Source organism: Heloderma suspectum, chromosome 7 (genome assembly GCF_057233095.1).
Source record: "Heloderma suspectum isolate Gila_16-S chromosome 7, 16-S_ref, whole genome shotgun sequence".
NCBI classification, from domain to species: domain Eukaryota; kingdom Metazoa; phylum Chordata; class Lepidosauria; order Squamata; family Helodermatidae; genus Heloderma; species Heloderma suspectum.
The window spans coordinates 103283599-103304807 of record NC_139464.1 but is presented as its reverse complement, the minus strand read 5'-3'; the positions used below and the strand labels follow the sequence as shown (position 1 = coordinate 103304807).

General features: G+C 43.0%; 1 protein-coding gene across 1 annotated transcript in view; it reads right to left on the bottom strand.

Annotated features, from left to right (window-relative positions):
- Nucleotides 1–21209, bottom strand: part of MUC19 (mucin 19, oligomeric) — an 83688-nt gene that overhangs the window by 29278 nt on the left and 33201 nt on the right. The window contains 10 exon segments of the mRNA XM_084811908.1: nt 1769–1925; nt 3008–3032; nt 3034–3236; nt 7068–7239; nt 10073–10224; nt 11887–11987; nt 12430–12482; nt 14551–14803; nt 16428–16486; nt 16488–16552. Coding sequence (XP_084668034.1) covers nt 1769–1925; nt 3008–3032; nt 3034–3236; nt 7068–7239; nt 10073–10224; nt 11887–11987; nt 12430–12482; nt 14551–14803; nt 16428–16486; nt 16488–16552 — 1240 coding nt within the window.

Here is a 21209-nt window from a genome sequence, read left to right as displayed (position 1 = left end):
CATTTTAAAATAGCTTCTCTATGAGAACGAAGAAGTTACCTATCTAGACAGTGAGATGGTTCTTTCTATGCTTTTTTAAATAGCTGTGTGTCTCCTACTCCCTCCACCATTTCCAGCCACTCCATTCCATTTTCCCTCCCACTTGATTGTGAGTTGTTTCCCTTTCACTCACTCAAAACTGGGTTATTATGGGGCTGTTTGGGTGTTTTTATTACACCCTTAGTTTTTTTCCTTAAGATTTCTTGAGTATCTGCAAATCTTAGGGTTATCCTGAGTCTATCGATGACTCTCTTGTGTATGGGTGGTGCCATTTTGTCTCCAGATCCATGAGCATGGGAAGACTTGAATTGGTATTTGAATATAAGAAAAAGGTGTTACAAAGTTTTATATATATATATATATTCCAACCAGATTTAGGACCTATAATAAGATCTTTTTGATTTTAAATGTTTTAAGAAAATCAGAGATTATATGGAGACTTAAAAGTTTGACGATATAGATTGCTTACATAGGCGACAGAAGGAAAATCACTGTAGGTCTATTCCACTGAAAAAGACAAACACAAGCCAGAAATGTTATTGACTCATACACGATGAACGTTGTGATCTGCTCCACTTGTTTTAGGCCTGCTAAATTCATTCACTGTGCAAGTCCATACATGTTTACTGAAAGGTAAACCCCACTTTGTTCAGTTGGGCTTATTCCCAGGTAAGTGTGCATAGGATTGCATTGCTTATGACATAAAATCATCAAAATGTCTCTTATGCTATTTCCTGCCAGTCACATAACCTTTGCTGTCTTTGTTCTTGTTTGAGGTCACATGACATGAGTCAGTAATGCAGAGAACAGCTTTTCTGACAACTTACTTGAAATCTGAGTGATACCCATGCAAATATAAAGGCACATGAACAGACACACTTCAAGACTGAAGTCCAACACTTATCATCTAAACCACCCTGCCCTTACTGCTCCTACCAACAAAACCAACAATGAAGGCATTGCTTCAGAGATATTACATTCCAACCTATTTTGCCCCTCTTAAAAACAGATGTGGGGGGGGGGGGACGAGCTAGTCTTTGAACCATAAAAACAGAATCTTGTCCGGAAAGTAAATAGCAATATTCATTGCAATGCTTCAATCTTCAAGGAAATATCACATTGCATTGTATTTTCCGCCCTTGGAAAAAGGTGCAGGGGTTGAGCTGGGATAGATATGTGAAGATATCATGCTGTTGTTTTTTTACACCTTTCTTGATCCCCTTGAATATGGGTGGGGACGTCAGGTTGGAGTTCTTCCTTGAACTATAGAATGTGCCCAGAGCTTGCAAATGGAAAGCCAAATGCATGGATTAAATCAAAGGTCTTACTTCAACCGGACACACATTCTCCCAGTAAACAACTTTATTCTCCCAATAAACAACTTAGTGTTTCTATAGTGCCTACATGACCAAAGTGTTTCACAGTATTGTCTCCTCCTTCTTATGAGCAATCATATAAGCTTTTCCTTGCCAGGGGGCTGGACCTGGGGAACAAGCTGGTAGGCAGGACGTGGAACCCCCACAGGCCATATCTGGCCCACTGGCTAGAGGTTCCCCATGCCTGATAAAAGATAGGCTATTGTTAATTATATCCATAGTACAGATGTGGAGCTGAGGCTGAGGGATAGTGGCATGCCCAAGATTATCTAATGGCTTCTAGTTCATGCTCTTCACCACAACTTGCATCAGCTTATGTGAATTCAAATGCCTCAATAATAAGTTTCACTTATGGCAAAGATCTGGAGTACGCCAGGGTATACAGATGCCAACTGCTGAGCACACTTCTGTGTACATTGCTATAGCCGTACAGAATCCAAGATACTTCCCTTCCATGGTGCGTGCACAAGCTTCCTCAATGCAAGCCTTGTGATATGGAGTGGGGTCTATCTAAGGAGACCACATCATATGAACTACCATTACTATTAGGGAGCATATTTGCCTGGATCTTGGGACTGTGTCTGCCTGCTACCAAATGACAACATTCAAATGTGAACCAGCCATTCACATATACAATCATACAATCCATTTGTCTGATATTCATATCCTTTGCCCTTCTAAACAACAAGAAACACAGGGTTTAGGGAAAATAGTGTGGGTTGCATCCAGGATCTGACTTCCATGAGAAGGGCTCCACTTGTGGAAGGTCCCTCTGTGCAATTTTGGGTAATTCCCCTTACAGCTCAGAAGGGTCTCGTGACTCTCTGTGTAGCGTTTTCAGGGGGCTGGAAGGGCTGCCATACTAAGGAAAGAGTAACAAAGTCCACTTCCATCAATGCCGTTGTTTCACTGTAAATCTGGTTCCAATCTTATGTCTGTATGTACAAACACCTGTCTCTCATGCATGGTGGCAGATATGTGTGTTTCTAAGGCCTGGGTCCATTCATGTGCATGCTGGCAGGTATTCATATTTCTAAGAGGGATGTCAGAGGAATCCGTTTTAGGGGTGGAGCTCAGCGAGTTTTCTCCAGCTCGGTCCCCCGGACTCCGGTTCAATCATCCACGAGTTGGCTTGACTCAGTGTGCAATGAGTTGGGCCAGCTCGTGGATTTTTCAGGGAAGGGTGGGTTACGCAAATTAAACCAGTTAGAGCTGCAATTTTGCACAAATTGCACTATTTACAGCCCTGATTTTGCACAAATCAGCCCATGATTTTGTGCAAAAAACTTCGGTAGAGTTCCTGGGTTTCGGGAATTATCACACAGCTTGGCTCACAAATGGAAGGCGAGCCAGGTCCATCACAGAGATCTGTCGGGGCCCCAAATGGCCAAATTTTCCTATGACAGACGATCCTAGTTTCTAAGGCCTGGGCCCATTCATCTGTGTGGTGGTAAGTATTCGTGTTTCTAAGCCCTGGGCACATTCACCACCACACAAAGGGCCGTCCTTGGCCAATGTCTGCTCTAGCCTGAAGACTTTGGGGAAACTTTATGTAAAGAAACTTAGAAGAAGTTTTCTCTCGAAAGACTTACCCTGCTGTGGCAGGCCCTGAGTTTCTATTTCCCATTTCCTCAGAGCCCATTCTTTGCAGTATGCATTCGCATCACATGGGAAAGACTCAGCTATTGTGTCAGAACATGAGGAGCCAGTCTTCCAGCTACTGCCAAACTCCACTGGTCCAGCTGCCAGTGAACCTTGTCTAGTAGTAAATTCATCCTGAAGATTTCCATTATGATTTCCACAAAGGCCACATACTTGACTCTATATTGCAGATGGAAGGATGATGTGAGCCATCACCCATGGTTGCTTTATTATAAAACCAGTGTCTGCCCTTATGTGTCTATTCACAACTACTGCTTACCGCTTGCCAAGTGCCCATTGCATGGAGGTGGTGGCTAGAGAGCAAGAGGGTGTTCTTACACTGTGGCTGGATCTTAGTCTGGGCTGGCCTACTGTCTGGCTGCCCTGCAACATGGGCCCTGTCCTTGGAGCCAATCAGCTGTGTCAGTATGCTTCATAGGGGTGGGGCCTCCATGTGGACAAGAGAGGGAACTGCTCCCTTGTGTGCACTCCTGGGGTATAAATAGGCGTCCAATCTATTTGCTCATGCACATATATTGATGGGGGTGTTATTATTTATTACTAATATAAGAAGTCACAATTTCATCAGTGTTTTGCTTGCAGTATCACTGCCAGAGAGATGAGCTAGCACAATCTACTATTTTAAGAACAAATTTCCACTTCTCTCCTTTACATAGGATATTAAAAACTCAGGTTTGAAGTATCAGCTTCATATTCAAGCACTCTTTTAACCCTACGGCTACATGATTAGCTGGTGTAGCCACCACTTTCTTAAAGATGCCTTGTTTGCAGAATTGGATACCAGGGCAGGGAGTACTGTGGGGAACTAACTCAGTAGCGCTTTCCCAACAATTGCATGAAGAGGGCAATTCCACGTTCAAAGGTGATTAAATGTAAAGCTTCCCACTGCTAACTCATCCCTGCTTAGAGCCCTGAGTCAAGCAGTCTTGAAACCACATTGGTGAGAGTAAATGAGATGGTTGTGCCCAGGGTTACACAATGCCTGTCCTGGTTAGGGTGTAGATGCTCAATTGTGGCTGGACCAATGTGATGACTCTTTCTGGTAATATGACCTCAAGTTGTGATAAGGAGATTCATTAGTCACATAAACAGCTCTATTTCCCCACCCCCAACCCAGTGTTCATAGCTTTTCCTGCCATGGTAACTTTTAAAAAATCGATTAAGAAAATAGCTTTGGACAATGTATTTTGAAATATACAAGCCTAGCATGATGAGGAAAACTGCTTATCAGGTGAAAATAGAATGTTCCTATGCCCTTCATGGATCACTGCCTTGTTGTGGCGAAGGGGCTTGCATAACTCAGTGAAGCCATAAGCTATGCCGTGCAGGGCCACCCAAGACGGACAGGTCATGGTGGAGAGTTCTGACAAAATGTGGTGCACTGGAGAAGGAAATGGCAACCCACTCCAGGATTCTTGCCAAGAAAACCCCATGGAACGTATCACAAGGCTAAAAGATATGATGCCGGAAGATGAGCCCCTCGGGTCGGAAGGTGTCCAATATACTACTGGGGAAGAGCAGAGGGAATTTCCAAGTAGCGCCAGAAAGAGTGAAGCGGCTGGGCCAAAGCCGAAAGGACACTCAGCTGTGGATGTGTCTGGTGGTGAAAAGAAATTCCGATGCTGTAAAGAACAATCTTGTTTAGGAACATGGAATGTAAGATCAATGAATCAAGGTAAGCTGGAGGTGGTCAAACATGAGATGGCAAGAATGAACATCAACATCTTGGGAATCAGCGAACTAAAATGGACAAGCATAGGTGAATTTAATTCAGGTGACCATTATATCTACTACCGTGGGCAAGAATCCCTTAGAAGAAATGGAGTAGCACTCATACCCAATAAAAGGGTGGGAAAAGCAGTACTGGGGTACAATCTTAAAAACGATAGAATGATCTCAGTACGAATCCAAGGCAAACCATTCAATATCACAGTAATTCAAGTCTATGCCCCAACCGCTGAGGCTGAAGAAGCTGAGGTTGATCGGTTCTATGAAGACCTACAACACCTTCTAGAACTAACACCAAAAAAAGATGCCCTTTTCATCATAGGGGATTGGAATACTAAAGTAGGAAGTCAAGAAATCACTGGGATAACAGGCAAGCATGGACTTGGTGCACAAAATGAAGCAGGACAAAGGCTAATAGAGTTTTGCCAAGAGAACACGCTGATCATAGCAAACACTCTTTTCCAACAGCACAAGAGGCGACTCTACACATGGACATCACCAGATGGTCAATATCAAAATCAGATTGATTATGTACTCTGCAGCCAAAGATGGAGAAGCTCTATATAGTCAGTAAAAACAAGACCTGGAGCTGACTGTGGCTCAGATCATGAGCGGCTTCTTGCAAAATTTTGGCTGAAATTGAAGAACGTAGGGAAAACCACTAAACCATTCAGGTATGACCTAAATCATATCCCTTATGAATATACAGTGGAGGTGAGGAATAGATTTCAGGGATTAGACCTGATAGACAGAGTGCCTGAGGAACTATGGATGGAGGTCCGTAACATTGTTCAGGAGGCAGCAACTCAATCCATCCCAAAGAAAAAGAAATGCAAGAAAGCCAAGTGGCTGTCTGATGAGGCTTTACAAGTAGCTGAGGAAAGAAGGGAAGCAAAAAGCAAGGGAGAAAGGGGAAGATGTATCCAACTGAATACAGAGTTCCAGAGAATAGCAAGGAGAGACAAGAAGGCCTTCTTAAATGAACAATGCAAAGAAATCGAGGAAAACAATAGAATGGGAAAGACTAGAGATCTCTTCAAGAAAATCAGAGATACCAAGGGAATGTTTTGTGCAAAGATGAGTATGATAAAGGACAAAGAAGGCAGGAACCTAACAGAAGCAGATGAGATTAAGAAGAGGTGGAAAGAATACACAGAAGAACTATACAGGAAAGATCTTAATGTCCCTGATAGCCATAATAGTGCAGTCACTGAACTTGAGCCGGACATCCTAGAGAGTGAAGTCAAGTGGGCCTTAGGAAGCATTATTAACAACAAAGCTAGCGGAGGGTCAAGAAGCAACAGTAAGAACCAGACATGGAATAACCGATTGGTTCAAAATTGGGAAAGGAGTACGCCAAGGCTGCATATTGTCACCCTGCTTATTTAACTTATATGCAGAGTACATCATGAGAAATGCTGGGTTGGATGAATCACAGGTCGGAATTAAGATTGCCAGGAGAATTATCAACAACCTCAGATATGCAGACGATACCACCCTAATGGCAGAAAGCGAAGAGGATCTAAAGAAGCTCTTGTTGAGGGTGAAAGAGGAGAGTGCAAAAGCTGGTTTGAAACTCAACATTAAAAAAACTAAGATCATGGCATCTGGCTGCATCACTTCCTGGCATATAGAAGGGGAAGAAATGGAAGCAGTGATAGATTTTATTTTCTTGGGCTCCAAGATCACCGCAGACAGTGACTGTAGCCATGAAATCAAAAGACGCTTGCTCCTTGGGAGGAAAGCTATGGCAAACCTAGACAGCATAGTAAGAAGCAGAGACATCACCTTGCCGACAAAGGTCCGTCTAATCAAAGCTATGGTTTTCCCAGTAGCAATGTATGGTTGTGAGAGCTGGACTATAAGGAAGGCTGAGCGCCGAAGAATTTATGCTTTCAAAATGTGGTGCTGGAGAAGACTCTTATGAGTCCCCTGGACTGAAAGGAGGTCAAATCAGTCAATCCTAAAGGAAATCAACCCTGACTGCTCATTGGATGGACAGATACTGAAGCTGAAGCTCCAATATTTTGGCCACCTAATGCAAAGAGAAAAGTCACTGGAAAAGACCCTGATGCTGGGGAAGATTGAAGGCAAAAGGAGAAGGGGACAACAGAGGATGAGATGGCTAGAAAGCATCACCGATGCAATGAATATGAACTTGAGCACGCTCCGGGAGAGAGCAGAGGACAGGGAGGCCTGGCGTGCTATGGTCCATGGGGTCACGAAGAGTCGGACACGACTGAATGACTGAACAACAACAACATTTATAAAATACAGAATAAGTTGTAAAATGATACTGCTTTTTAAAAAATCTGTCCACATTGTGCTTATGCTGCAGATTGGATTCTTTATGATAGATATTCTTGTATTTTTGTCCCAAATTAAAATTATTCCACGTATGTACTCTATATCCATTAGAGCGAGAGTGCTGAACCTCTTTCAGCCCAAGGTCCAAATTCAGTTTTGGAGGTCTCTGGGCCCACATTACAGTGGTGGGTGGGCCAAAGGCAAATGGAGAGGGCCAAAAATTCAAAAATACCAGGATATTTTAGCTTGAAGCTCTCCCTTCCAGTAACTAAGCCTTGGAGAGGTATTTCAATTTTTCAGAAAGGGGAAGAAATCGCACCAAATCCAGGAAACCACCAGTTGATATGTGGTTGGGGGGTATGCCGGAGCCACCTGGTGATGTAGGGAAGGGGGTATGGCCAACCAGGGAATGCCAGAGAGCTGGATTGGGACCCCAGGTGGGTCAGTTTTTGCCCCCAGGCTTGAGGTTCAATACTCCTGCATTAGAGTAGTCTCATAGTATAGACTTGTGACAGTCTTGCTAAAAAGGTTGGCCAACTACTTTCCCTGTAACTGACTTTCTACATTGCACCTGTTTTCTTTCCCTGTGGAAACTGTAGCCTGGCTTGCATGGGTCACATCTGCAGAAACTGTGGCTCACCAGGGTCTTGAAAAACCTTCTAGCTTTGCTGCCTATTTAGGCCTGCAAAAAATGGGATGGTTTGCAGGCAGCTGGCAGGCCACGAAACATGTTTGGTAGATTGCACTTGACCATAAGAATGAAAGAAGAGCCATGCTGGATCAGACCAGATCATCTACTCCAGCATTCTGTTCACACAGTGGCCAACCAGCTTTTGACTGGGAACCCACAAGCAGGACGTGAGTGCATCAGCACACACCCCTCACACCTGTTCCCCAGCACCTGGTGCAAATAGGCATACTGCCTCTGATACTGGAGGTCCCCCGTAGCCATTGATAGCCTTCTCCACCATGAATTTGTCCAACCCCCTTTTAAAGCTATCCAAATTGGTGGCCATCACTACATCTTGTGGTAGCAAATTCCATAGTTTAACTATGGGCTGTGTGAAGAAGGACTTCCTCTTTTCTGTCCTGAATCATCCACGAATCTGCCTCATGGGATGACCCCGAGTTCTAGTATTTTGAGAGAGGGATAAAAATGTCTCCCTAGCCGCATTCTCCACACCTTGCATAATTTTGTACACCTCTGTCATGTCTCCTCTTACTTGCCTTTTTCCCAAGCTAAACAATCCCAGCTGCTGTAACCTTCCCTCATAGGGGAGATGCTCCTTGATAATTTTACTTGCCCTCCTCTGCGCTTTTTCCAGATCTACAATATCCTTTTTTTAGGTATGGTGACCAGAACTATACACAGTATTCTAAGTGTGGTCATACCATAGATTTGTATAAAGGCAGTATAATATCGGCAGTTTTATTCTCAATTCCCTTCCTAATTATGCCTAACATGGAGTTTGTTAGGCATAACAAACTCCTTTTTTACAGTGGCCGTACACTGGGTTGACATTTTCATCGAGCTGCCCATCACAACCCCAAGATCTCTTTCTTGGTCAGACACAGCTAGCTCAAATCCCATCAGGCTGGGATTTTTTGCCCCAACATGCATCACATTACAGTCGCTTATATGGAACCGCGCTTGCCGTTTGGATGCCCATTCTCCCAGTTTGGAGAGATCCTTTTGGAGCTCTTCACAATCCCTTTTTGTTTTGACCACCCTAAATACTTTGGTATCATCAGCAAACTTGGCTCCTTTACTGCTCACTTCTAATTCCAGATCATTTATGAATAAAGTGAAGAGCACTGGTCCTAAACAGATCCATCTGGGACCCCACTATTTACATCCCTCCACTGGGAAAATATCCCATTTATTCCTACTCTCTGCTTTATGTTTTTTATCCAGTTACTGGTCCATAGGAGGATCTCTCCTCTTATTCCATGACTGTTAAGTTTGCTCAGGAGTCTTTGGTGAGGGACATTATTTGGTTTGGAGGGGTGTCACAAATTCTACAGATCCGACATGGGATGGGTGGGTATGTGGATGGATAACTTTCATCTGGTCAAAGATTTGGACTACATAAATTTTGGTCCCATGCAACTCCATCTTTTCTTGTTAGTGTGCACTTGTTTAATTCAGAGCTTATTCTCTTTTTTAATGAAAAAGTACTTTCTCTTCAACCATCACCTAGAGAGAAATCTAATGCTAATATTTTTAGATATGAATTTTATTGTATGTTTTATCACAGAAAAAAGCATCAGCAACAAAAATAGAAATAACAGCAAAATAAACCATCAAATATGTAAAAAATTTATTTGAACTCACAGAGATAAATTATAGCACAACAAAGTCAACAAAGCAAGAAAAGAGGATAAAGGCAATGGGTAGATTGCAAATGACCAGAGAGAGAGAGGTACAAAAAGTTGGTATATTCAAACTCAAATTAAATAGATACTTCTGTATTTCACAGAGACACAACCACAACTGGCAAGTATACTACATATGGAATCAGACTTCCACAGCATATGCCTGTATGATGCTGAAACAAAGATTTTATTGTAAAAAAGCCCAACACATTTTGGACTATTTTTATTTTAAGACCTTCTTCAAGGGGTTATAAAAATGTCTGCAGAAATTCCTGGAATAATGTCTCCTACTAAAATTTACTGGCAACTCACAGAATTTCTGCAGAGATTTTATAACCCCTTGAAGAAGGCCTTAAAATAAAAATAGGCTGAAACATGTTGGGCTTTTTACAAATAAAATCTTTGTCCCAGCATCTTGAGACATTTTTCTGCCATTTGTGGTTCTATTGTGGATGCTCTCCTGCTTTTGCACCTTTTGTATATACCTGCACATACAACACTGTAAATTTGTGGGACATGGCTTCTCAGCTCATTCAAAATAAGCATAAACGCAGTCTTAAAAAGTGTTTAAAGGCCAACATTACCAGGTGTTGCATTCAAGTTTTATTGAGCTCCCTTGTTCATATTTCTGACCACTGTGGGAACATGGGCAACAAGCTGGTGGAATACACACTCCCTCAGAGTCTTGAACCATGCTCAAAAGACAAAAGCATCTTTGCCTGTAGGGCAAGTCCATCTGTATACAAAAATCCTTCTATTGCTTTTGAAGCCAGAGATTGTGAAAAAGAGATTCTGAACATCATACTTGACTGTATGATTGGCATTGCTAAGTTTGTACATTACATCCCCTTTTGCATTCACTGTGTAATGTGTGAAGCAGGAACTTGTGAATTTCTCCCATGTTGTGGTGTGAGTTCTATGTCAATTCAGATTCCTTTGTTGGCACATGTTTGTAACATCCAAAGCCCACCTGAACTTCCCTCAAATGAGAACTCTGTACAGTTGAGCATTGATTTTTAAGACACACCCTTCAGATTCCTCTGATTATTTTGAAATAATATTTTATTGTAATTCTTTTCAAAGAAATAATATAACTCAGCCAAAGAAAATGAAATCAGAAGTCCAAAGTAGATCAGAAAGTGCAATGCACAAATCAGAACCCAAACTAAACATTTTCATTCATTAAGACAAATCTTCAGTGAGTGCTGATTGCTAGCAAGATGACCTTAAAAATAGCAATTGTGTGGAAGCATAATCATGACAGAAGATGTATGCGATGTGTATGGAAGATGAGCTTGAGTCGGTGGGCAAGTGCCAAGCCCAATTATCCTTTTCTGTTATTAGCTGTTTTTGTTCCCTGGTTGCAGGGTAACACATAAAGATATGGACCACAAGGATTTAAATATACAGAAAAAAATAAAAGAAGATAAAAGGCACAAGCTGGGTACAATTAATATGTCATTTGTTTGTATTTCGTGGAACAGAAGAACATTTTTGTGAACCGCCCAGACAGCTTCGGCTATGGGGCGGTATAGAAATATAATAAATGAATGAATTCAGAAATTATTACTGGCAAATTACTCCCAGCCACTGTGAGGCAGTGGATAGTGTTGAATTTGAACTCAGGAGAGTTTATTTAACTCCTTGCTCTATCATAAAGCAACCCAGGTGGACTGGAAAATAACCACCATCCCCAGATGGTGTTGCCAAAACTTGTCACATAACTGGCTGTGCGACTGACTTGGATTCACCCATGCAGTTGTCCGAAGGGTTTTCAGCCATCATTGAGCCAAACACATTGGCACAAACATCTGCACCTAAAATTGGGCAGTACGTTGTCAGAATGGCATTGCAAGAAGCACACAGTGCTATTGAAGCTCTGTCAGCATACAAAACTCCACACTGACTCAGATGCACACATCTTTAGGATTGCTGAACCAGAAGAGAAAACTCACTATCACATTGTTAGCCTTCTCAAGGCGGCTCACACTATAAAACAGTAAAATTCAATAATTTTTACAATAAGCTAGTTAAAATAAAATAAAATAAAATAAAGTTCCAATATGTAGCAGCAGCAGATACAATAAAACCTTTCTCAATTTAAAACCATCTTAAAAGATGCCACAGAGGGAGCCAGCTGTATATCTCTTGGGAGGGAATTCCATAAGGTAGGGGCCACTACAGAGAAGGCTCTCCCTCTAGTGCCTACCGATCTTACTATTCTTAGCAGCAGGCCAATGAGCAGGACTTCTGAAGATCAAACCTGGGCAGGTTCTTACAGGTGACACTTATTTTCTGCTTTCCCTTTGGGATTTTGAGAGAGGTACAACATGGCTTAGCTTTAAGAACATAATAGCATCATGAGCTCTCAAAATTATTCCCTGGGCATTCAACGTACAGAGAAGTGAGGCATCTTCAGAGCACTACATTTTTTGTGAATTCTTTTCTTTGCCTTTGGGTCAGAACAACTGATAAATTCGGCTTCACCTGTACAGGTGACTGAAGGAGAAATGTTGGATTATATTACTCTCAATGTGAGTGTTTTCTTTTTGAAAAGCTGCTCCTTTAATTCAGTGGCCCAGTTCCAATGGCCTTTTCCCCATGCACTTAGCCCCCTCCCTTTGCAGTACACCACAATAAGCCAGGAAGTCTCTTAATAACTATAGTTTCCCATTTTGTTCAAAATGGGAACCACGGTTGGCAGCTTTAGAACAAGCCAAGCTCCCATGGTTTGAAGTTGGTTAAAGGTCCTGGCTCCTTCCAAAGCTGGTAACCATAGTCAACTCCTAAGGGGCATTTAGTCTTCCACAGGTTTTGGCTGGAATGGGGGAGGGAGGTACTAATTGACTTAGGATCTTTTCTCACCCTGGAACAACAGTTTGAGAATCACTGTTTTAATGTATTGTTATTCGAATTCATTCTCCGATACATAAATACTTACCAGGTCTGAAGTCAGAAGGATTATGGCAAAAAACCTGGCCGCTTCTACAAACACTGTAAAATGTAAGTAAGTAAGTAAGTAAGGAGAGATGCACTTAAGCAGCCTGCCTTGAGACCATCCTCAACCAACGCAAGAAAGCACTTTCTTCCATAAGAACCTTCCCATGCCCTAAACTCATCAAGGGAAGTCCCGCTGCTTATTCCACTTTTTACCGTGATTACTTCCACAAGATCACAAGACCTTTCCAGCTGTGGCACCATCTCTTTGGGAACTCCCTTCCAAGCTGGCTCCTTCCCTCTATGGCAGCCTTCCACAATCTGGTGGCTGGAGGATTCTGGGAGCTGTAGTCCAACACATCTGGGGGGCTCCAGGTTGGGGAAGGCTGCTCTACTGGTTTCATCCCAAATTTAACTCTTTGACAATAACCCTGCTGGTATGATTCTTCGCCTATTGTTTTCAAATCTATTATTTTTGGCAAGATCTTATCTTTGTACCTCACTTTGATCACCCTAATATTATGTGGGCTGGATGTTATTTTCTCCTGATTCAGGCATAATAGGAAGCCATAGTTTCCCATTACCCAAATACTGCGGTGAGCCTTGGACCCACATGTTCCCCATCTCTCCCTACAGCTTGATCCCGCTTTGTTTTAACTATGCAGTTAGAATAAACCACAGTTTCCAGAGTTCAGACATGATGGAAAACTGTGACATAATAAGAAATGCTGAAGCTTTCAGTCAGCTCCTCTTGCATGCAGTGGAACAGGAGAGAGGAAGGTAGAGCGAGTGAGCCCAAGGCTTGCCATGGCACATTTGCATAACAAGAAATCCTGGTTTACATTATGTCTGAACTGAGGCATTTTATAAATGAAGAGAGGGTGCTTCTAGCCAAGGCTTTTATATTGCCTCAAACAAAGAATTTCAGGGGTGGTGGTGTCCAGACATGTTTGTTGTTCATTTGTAAGTCTTCTGTGTTTCCCCACCATTGCTTCCATCTTTTTCTTACCACAAAAAAATCTGTTAAGGAAGGAAAGACGGATTAGCTGCACAATGCTGTTTGATTGGTAACACTCAGTCAGATAGTTGCTCTTAATAACTATGAACCTGAAAGCACTTGCATTCTAAACAAAGCAGTTTCCCCTGCTTAGCTACAAAGAGCCTAAAACCCCAACTATTTTTGCGTGAAACCCCATGCTAGGCTATAATTCACCCAACCTACGTAGGTCCTCTCTGCACACTCTGGGTTGGATCCAGAGATCCACCCGTGAGCAAGGGTGGGTAGAAGCTGGCTTCCCCTGTCCTCTTCCCCACCCCCCACCCCCCGCCCCCAGAACCCACTGAAAATGCTCCCCCAAGGGTTGGGGGACTCTGCTGAATGAGGTGGGCTGTGGCATGGGGATCCAAGGAGGAGTTCATGGAAAATCAGGCAGAGGCATTTTCTGCTCCACTTACATTTTTCATAAACTCCCCCTTCCCCCTCAAACTCCTGTACCAAAGCCCACACCATTCAGGAACATTGGAGGGGGGCTCTGGGGGTTGGTAGGGAGAGGAGGGGGTGGGAAGATCAGCCAAGGACAGACTTCTGGATCCAACCCATTATGAGTGACATGTGCCAGACCACCAAAAGGCAACTCCCACACTGCTCTACAAATATGCATATTCAAAGTGTTATTGTTGGTATATAAAGTCCATCTCAGACAAAGATACTTAGCTGACCTCCTTCGCCTATATAAACCAAGTTGACACCTGAGATTTTCTGAGGAGGCCCTGTTAGTTGTTCCACAACCAGTAGAGTGTTGCCATAACAGCACGTAAACGGGCTTCTCGGTGGTGGCACCCACCCTCTGGAACACACTCCCAGGCATTGTTCAAGAGGCAGAAAGTGTGTCAAGCTTTAAAAGTCTCTTGAAGACATATTTGTTTACACAAGCTTTCCTTGACTTGTAATGGATTATGACATCGCTCCATTTTATGATTGTCTTGTAATGCTTTTAAAGATCTTAGGATATTAAGTGGTATAAAAGTGTGTGTGTGTTTGTGTGTGTGTGTGTGTATACTAACCTGTGTATATCAAACAGCAAATGTTTTGCACCCAAAATTATGCAAGTGTATGAATACATACATACCATGTGTATAATTATCCAACTGAATACTCTGACCTGATGTCAGCACCTCATTATCCATGTAATAATCACACATATCTTGCTTAATACACATTCCTTTGCTATTTAAATATTGGCCCTTAGGGCAAATGCATCCCTCTGCTGGGGTATCTTCTGCATCACAGCTCAAATCCCTCTCCGAAAAGGAAAGGCAAGAGGTGTTGCAGGCTTTTGCATTATACTGGAAGACCTTTCCCTCTTTACATTCTTCCTCTGATAGGTAGGTAGGTAGGTAGGTAGGTAGATAGATAGATAGAGCAACAGTGAGAGACCTCTTACTTAGAACTTATAAAATATTATATTTTGATCTGGGCATCATATCTGATCAGCTTGAATGTCTACTCAGATGTAAGCCCCACTGTGTTCAATGGGATTCTCTTTCAGGTAAATATGTGGCTTCACATGTGTTTAATCTGTACTTCCCCAGCATCTCCAGCAAAAAGATCTCACATGCTATCCTGAGCTGAACCACTTAATGTATGAGCATTGAAGTTTGCATAGATCTGCTTTGGGCACTAGATTGAACCCACAGTTGGATTGGGGATCAGAAGCTGATTTGTGTGGAATTCACCACTTGGGGGGTGGTATGCACATCCAACAACCAGCTTGACCTGTGTCAACACTGCTAAATGCCAATACAGGCTGAAAGGGTCATGTGGAATGGAGTGCCTTCTACCAGATTTGGCTGGTGGCCCAGTTGCACCCCTATCTGGACTAGGATAACCTGGCTTCAGTAGTCTTTGCTTTGGTATCCTCCAAGTTAAATTCCTGTGCAATGTACTCTACGTGGGGGCTGCCCTTGAAGATGGTTTGGAAGTTGCATGTGGCAGCCAGATTGATAGCAGGGACCAGAAGGTCTGAGCATATAACACAGATTCTAGCCCACTTGTACTAGCTGCCAGTACATTTCTGAGCCCAATTTAAGGTGCTGGTTTTGACTTATAAAGGCTTACATGGCCTGGGACCACAAGACCTGACAGAGCATCTCTCCTGATAGAAACCTACCCGGACACTACAATCAACAGCTGAGGCCCTCCTCTGAAAGCCTCCTCCGAGGGAGGCTTGGAGGATGGAACAAGGGAGAGGGCCTTATTGGTGGTAGCCCCCCGATTGTGAAATGCTCTTCCCACTGAGGCCTGCCTGGCACCAACACTGTCATCTTTTTGACACCAGGTTAAGCCTTTCCTCTGCTCCCAGTCTTTTGATGGCATATGATGGGGCTTTTAATGTCAGGTGTTTATCAGGTAACTATTGTATAGTTTACCTAATATAACTGTATAATTATATAACTGTTGTATAACTGTTTTAGCTGTTTTAAATAGGTTTTTTTTAATTCTTAAAGGTTGTATGTTATGTTTTTATTATGTTGTATTTGGGTTTTAATTTTTGTGAACTGCCCAGAGCGCTTTGGCTATTGGGCAGTACAGAAATGAAATATATGAAATGTGAACTGGCCCTAGGTTCTGTGACTTTTTCAATCTGTATAAAACTCTTTAGTTCAGCAGCAAGAGCCCCACTTTACATTGCAGAAAGGAGCAATTTGCAGCTGTCTTCTTGTGCCTGATGCTTGATGCCAGCCAAGTGTTCAGGACTAATTGGGCCTAGCCAAGCTCCCCCGAACAGGCAGAAGGTATTATAAGTGTGTTAAGCAGGCCTTGCACTTGCCGACTTTACACATCACATTTGCATGCTCCTTTCTCTCTAATGAAGCCAGAAAGAATAAGGTGGAATCATGCCCAAGATACAGTGTGGCTGGTGCCTTCAGTATACAGTTTCACAAACCAGATTTTTGGTCCAGGTAATTTCTATGAACTTAGGAAGCTCTCTCTCATCTTACCTCAAATCCCTTTTCTCCAACCAGTTATGTATATTCCATGCTGAGCACACTCCTTGACAGTTTCCCAGTGCTATGCACAAGCAATCCTTGACTTTTTCACATACACAGGCTGATATCAGACATCTCTGCAAGACAACAAAAATTCGTGCCCTTCCTTGAAAGTTCTATGCAACATCATCGTCATCGTCATCATCGTCATCGTCATCATCGTTGTTGTTGTTATTATTATTTCATCATTACAGTTAGTATCAAATGCACTGATGAGGCTCACAAAACACCTTGGAGGATTAGATACCTATTCAGTAGCCTAGCAAACAAATGAGCACAGCCTCTAGCAAAATTATGACTTACACTTGGGCGGTTTCTCCATGACAACAGAAGGAAATGGAAGGAGAAGCCAATTGTGGCTTACCCAGCTTTTTCAAGGAACTCATAGAATCATATAATAGTATGGTTGGAAGGGGCCTACAAGGTCTTCGAGTCCAACCCCCTGCTCAATGCTGGCTTTGCTCTGGGCAGGGCTCCATGAGCAGGTGCATCACACCAGTAAAAGTTGCTTCACAGAACATACTTCTGTGTGGGTGGGTGGGTGGAGTGAATGTCATTTGACTGGCAGGGACTGCTCAACCAATAAGAGACGCTCCACCCCTCCAGGCTCTCCCCCCCCTTTCTCCTTTGATAAAATCTTGGGAGGTTTCCTCCCTTGTCTTCAGGGAATTAGTGCTTTAAAATGTGCTATTTCAATGGGGATGGGGGATCTCTGTAAATTCTGATGTGCGCATTCAGGGGACAAGTCTCATTGCCCACAATGGTACTTACTTCTGAGAAGACACTAATTGGTTTGTGTTGGGAAAGACAGAGGAGACAAGAACAATCTCCGTCGCTCCCCCCCATTACTTCCTTCCTTAAATAAACAATCATTAGAGGAACACAGTGTTCTTACTGTCCTGCTGAGATCATTCAAAGCTTCTCAATGTGTTACTTTGATTCATGGGAATCTCATTAACTTCGGGAATGCATATTTTAGGAACAAGCCTCATACATCACAATGGGAGTTACTTCTGAGTAGACATGCATATGTTTGTGCTGGGGAAGACAGGGAGGGGAAACAAATGGATGAGAAACCATCCCCCTTTCTAACCCAATGCTGCACAGGATCGGATGATCGAAGGTGGAAGTAGTTACTTCCGAATAGCAATAAACTAAACACTGGAGAATCACAGCTTCAAGAACGTGCTTTATAGCCTTTAGGGAATTAGTGCTTTAAAATGTGCTATTTCAATTGGGGGGGGGATCTCTGTAAATTCTGATCTGCACATTCAGGGGACAAGCCTCATTAACCACAATGGCAGTTACTTCTGAGTAGACACTAAATGGTTTGTGCAGGGATGGGAAACCCACAAGAAACACCCCTTGACTGGGGTCATGGTGAAGGACACACCCCTAGGCAGGGCTAGCATACCCAAGGTAAATGCAGGGGTTGGGGCACACAGCAACTATACCGTGGAGAACCCAACTTAAGGAAAAGAATCAGACTTGAAGTACTGTCAGGAAATCCATTTTTCTGTGATAAGCTCTGGGGTGTCTGCTGGATGGCCACGACATCATATAGCCCTAACAACCTCCAAACGCAGCCAGCTCAGAGTAAATCGTTCATGGAGACACTCCCCTGGTTGTCACATGGCCTCTGTTGCACATTTGTGAATGTTGGTAATGCAGAATAGAAATTGTATTTATTGATTTATCAAATTTATATACTGCCCAACTGGCAGATGCTCATGGGATGGTTTACAATCATAAAGAACCAAAGCAACAACAAAATAACAGCCAAAACAATAAAGGCAACAATGAAAATATTAAAATATTAAAACCTTAATATTAAAGAGCCAGCAGTAAAGTTAAAAATCAGAGCAACAGATTAGAAATTAAATGCCTGCTGGAATAAGAAGGTCCTAACAGGACATCTAAACATATACCGAGAAGACACCAGGTGGATCTCGCTGGGAAGGGCATTCTACAGGAAGGGCAAGACACCCACTTTTAGATTGATTGGGCAATGAACGTTTCTCCTTCACCTTACAAAACAGTTAAAGCAATCTCCAGGCTAAGCCCCACACTGGAAATTGGACTTTGCTAGCAAGGAAAAACCACTCAGAACCCACTCAAGTTACTCTGTACCAACTAATCTGTTGTTGTTGTTGTTGTTGTTGTTGTTGTTCAGTCGTTCAGTCGAGTCCGACTCTTCGTGACCCCATGGACCATAGCACGCCAGGCCTTCCTGTCCTGCGCTCTCTCCCGGAGCGTGCCCAAGTTCATATTCATTGCAATGATACGTTCCATGGGGTTTTCTTGGCAAGAATACTGGAGTGGGTTGCCATTTCCTTCTCCAGTGGACCACATTTTGTCAGAACTCTCTGCCATGACCTGTCCGTTTTGGGTGGCCCTGCACGGCATAGCTTATGGCTTCACTGAGTTACGCAAGCCCCTTCGCCACAACAAGGCAGTGATCCATGAAGGGGAACTAATCTGTAGGAATACATAAAACAATCACTCCATCTCAATGAAATAAGCGGGACAAACCTTATTGATGTGAGATTGGATCCAGATTTAAGCTGGATCAGCTGCACTGGCAGAAGCGGATTTCCTCCTTCCTATAGCAGTCCTTCAGCAAAGGAGATCGTTACCTTGTCGTGGTGCTGGAGCTTGAGCACCTCAATGATGTCATGAGCTAAACCGTGAAGGGACGCCCAAGACGGGAAGGTCATGGCAGAGAGGTCAGACTAAATATGATCCCTGAGGAAGGAAACGGCAACCCACCCCAGTATTCTTGCCATGAAAACTAAATGGATCAGTACAACCAGAGATATGTCGGTATACCATCGGAAGATGGGACTCCCAGGTCAGAAGATGGTCAAAATGCTATTGGGGAGGAACAGAGGATAAGTTCAACTAGCCCCAGATGTGATGACGCAGCTAGCTCAAAGCCGAAAGGACAGCTAGCAGCCGATGGTGCTGGTGGTGAACGACAAATCCGATGTTCTAAAGATCAACACACCATAGGAACCTGGAATGTAAGATCTATGAGCCAGGGCAAATTGGATGTGGTTATTGGGGAGATGTCAAGATTAAATATAGACATTTTGGGTGTCAGTGAACTGAAATGGACTGGAATGGGCCACTTCACATCAAATGACCACCAGATCTACTACTGTGGACAAGAGCACCACAGAAGAAATGGAGTAGCCTTCATAATTAATAATAAAGTGGCTAAAGCAGTGCTTGGATACAATCCAAAAAATGACAGAATGATCTCAATTCGAATTCAGGGTAAGCCATTTAACATCACAGTGATCCAAATATACGCCCCAACCACAGATGCTGAAGAAGCAGAAGTAGATCAGTTCTATGAGGATCTGCAGCACCTACTGGATAGTACGCCAAAAAAAGATGTTACTTTCATTACAGGAGACTGGAATGCTAAGGTGGGTCGTCAAACGACACCTGGAATTACAGGCAAGCATGGTCTGGGAGAACAAAATGAAGCGGGACACAGGCTGATAGAATTTTGCCAAGACAACTCACTGTGCATAACAAACACTCTCTTCCAACAACCTAAGAGACGACTTTATACATGGACTTCACCAGATGGTCGACACCGAAATCAGATTGACTACATCCTTTGTAGCCAAAGGTGGCGGACATCTATGCAGTTGGTAAAAACAAGACCTGGAGCTGATTGTAGTTCAGATCACGACCTTCTTATTGCAGAATTTAGAATCAGACTAAAGAGAATAGGGAAGACCCACAGATCAGTTCGATATGAGCTCACTAATATTCCTCATGAATATGCAGTGGAGGTGAAGAATAGATTTAAGGGACTAGATTTAGTAGATAGGGCCCCGGAAGAACTATGGACAGAAGTTCGCAACATTGTTCAGGAGGCAGCAACAAAAAACGTCCCAAAGAAAAAGAAAACCAAGAAGGCAATATGGCTGTCTGCTGAGACACTGGAAGCAGCCCAAGAAAGAAGGAAAGCAAAAGGCAACAGTGATGGGGGAGATATGCCCAATTAAATGCAAAATTCCAGAGGTTAGCCAGAAGAGATAAGGAATTATTTTTAAACAAGCAATGCACGGAAGCAGAAGAAGATAATAGAATAAGAAGGACAAGGGACCTCTTCCAGAAAATTAGAAACATCGGAGGTAAATTCCAGGCAAAAATGGGTATGATCAAAAACAAAGATGGCAAGGACCTAACAGAAGCAGAAGAGATCAAGAAAAGGTGGCAAGAATATACGGAAGATCTGTATAGGAAGGATAATAATATCGGGGATAGATTTGACGGTGTGGTCAGTGAGCCAGAGCCAGACATCCTGAAGAGTGAGGTTGAATGGGCCTTAAGAAGCATTGCTAATAACAAGTCAGCAGGAAATGACGGTATCCCAGCTGAACTGTTTAAAATCTTGCAAGATGATGCTGTCAAGGTGATGCATGCCATATGCCAGCAAATTTGGAAAACACAAGAATGGCCAACAGATTGGAAAAAAAATCAACTTATATCCCCATACCAAAAAAGGGAAGCACCAAAGAATGTTCAAACTATCGAACAGTGGCACTTATTTCACATGCCAGTAAGGTAATGCTCAAGATCTTGCAAGGTAGACTCCAGCAATTCCTGGAACGAGAATTGCCAGATGTACAAGCTGGGTTTAGAAAAGGCAGAGGAACTAGAGACCAAATTGCCAATATCCGCTGGATAATGGAGAAAGCCAGGGAGTTTCAG